This window comes from Daucus carota, chromosome 5, assembly GCF_001625215.2.
Source record: "Daucus carota subsp. sativus chromosome 5, DH1 v3.0, whole genome shotgun sequence".
NCBI lineage: Eukaryota > Viridiplantae > Streptophyta > Magnoliopsida > Apiales > Apiaceae > Daucus > Daucus carota.
Window position 1 is genome coordinate 26,051,514 of NC_030385.2, and position 1,133 is coordinate 26,052,646.

At 43.7% G+C, this 1,133-nt stretch overlaps 1 protein-coding gene across 1 annotated transcript; it reads right to left on the minus strand.

Annotated features, from left to right (window-relative positions):
- Positions 1-221: 221 nt before the first annotated feature.
- Positions 222-1,133, minus strand: LOC108221488 (uncharacterized). Its single transcript, XM_017395360.2, has one exon. The coding sequence runs from the start codon at positions 1,131-1,133 to the stop codon at positions 222-224; it is 912 nt and encodes a 303-aa protein (XP_017250849.2).

Sequence of the window (1,133 nt, forward strand, 5' to 3'; positions counted from 1 at the left end):
CAAAACAGAACCATGAGAGCCTGGGAAATCCGTTCCAGAAATACCAGCCTCTTGAACACTTTCTTCAAATAAAACATTACTTATGATTCTATCCCCCATAATTGATTTCTCCTTTACTTCATATTCACTTCTCCTTCTTTTCCGTTCTTCAATATTCATAATTTCCAGCTCAGCACTGTCAGGACCCGCATAGACATTTGACTCACATTCAGTTACCCTAATTATCGCTCTATCAGCGCCTTCCCCATCCTTATCCATATTTTGAAAATCTCCCTCCCTCCATTTTTCGCCTTTTCCGGAAAAGGTGGGATGTCGTTGCTCCTACCCATCCTTGTCTCCCACTCACCGTCGTTCTCTTCCCGGAGCCACTTGCTCTTCTGCTGACCTACCGCCCGCCGTGGTGGCGCACGAAGCCACACACCCCATTCCTTTACTGCACTTTCACTTCTTTTATCCAGAAATCTTCTACAGAATCTGTCAGTATGAGAGACCAGACCACAGATGAAACAGAACTCACCAAGGCGCTCATATTTACAATTAACAATGAAATCTCCCCCATTCTTCCTGGTGATCTTCTTCTTCCTCTTGAGTGGTTTCCTCACATCCAGACGAATCTTTAACCTCATGCACTCCCTCCAAATACTAGAGTTATTCTTCGGATCATACTCCAAAAACTCTCCAAAAAAGTTCCCCAGTTGCTTACCTACGATCTCTGACATAAAGCCCGTTGGTAAGTCATGAATCTGAATCCATATATTTAGATGCCAAAGAGATACCTTCATTGGCTCCACACCCAAAGGAATGGTCTCCATAACCAGCATGGCGTTATCGAACGACCAAGGTCCTCCATTCAACACCCACCGCATGTCTTCATTATGATAGAACTGGAAAATAAAGACACCTGTATCAAGTTCTTTGATGTTGATCCCCATTGCCGGTTTCCAGACATCCGCCATCTTGGACATCATCGCTCTACTATTGATAGTTTTCTCTGTTAAGAAACGTCCTATCAAGCATAACTCGAACTTATTCACCGTCTCGTCAACACCTTCTTCAAACACCAATTGTTCGTTCTCCTCTCCATCAATATCTAACTCAGCCAATTGCATCTCAATATCCTCATGTCTCGCCAT

Bases quoted from the DNA above. Each gene is read 5' to 3' on its own strand.
- LOC108221488 (XM_017395360.2), bottom strand. From the start codon at position 1,133: ATGGCGAGACATGAGGATATTGAGATGCAATTGGCTGAGTTAGATATT.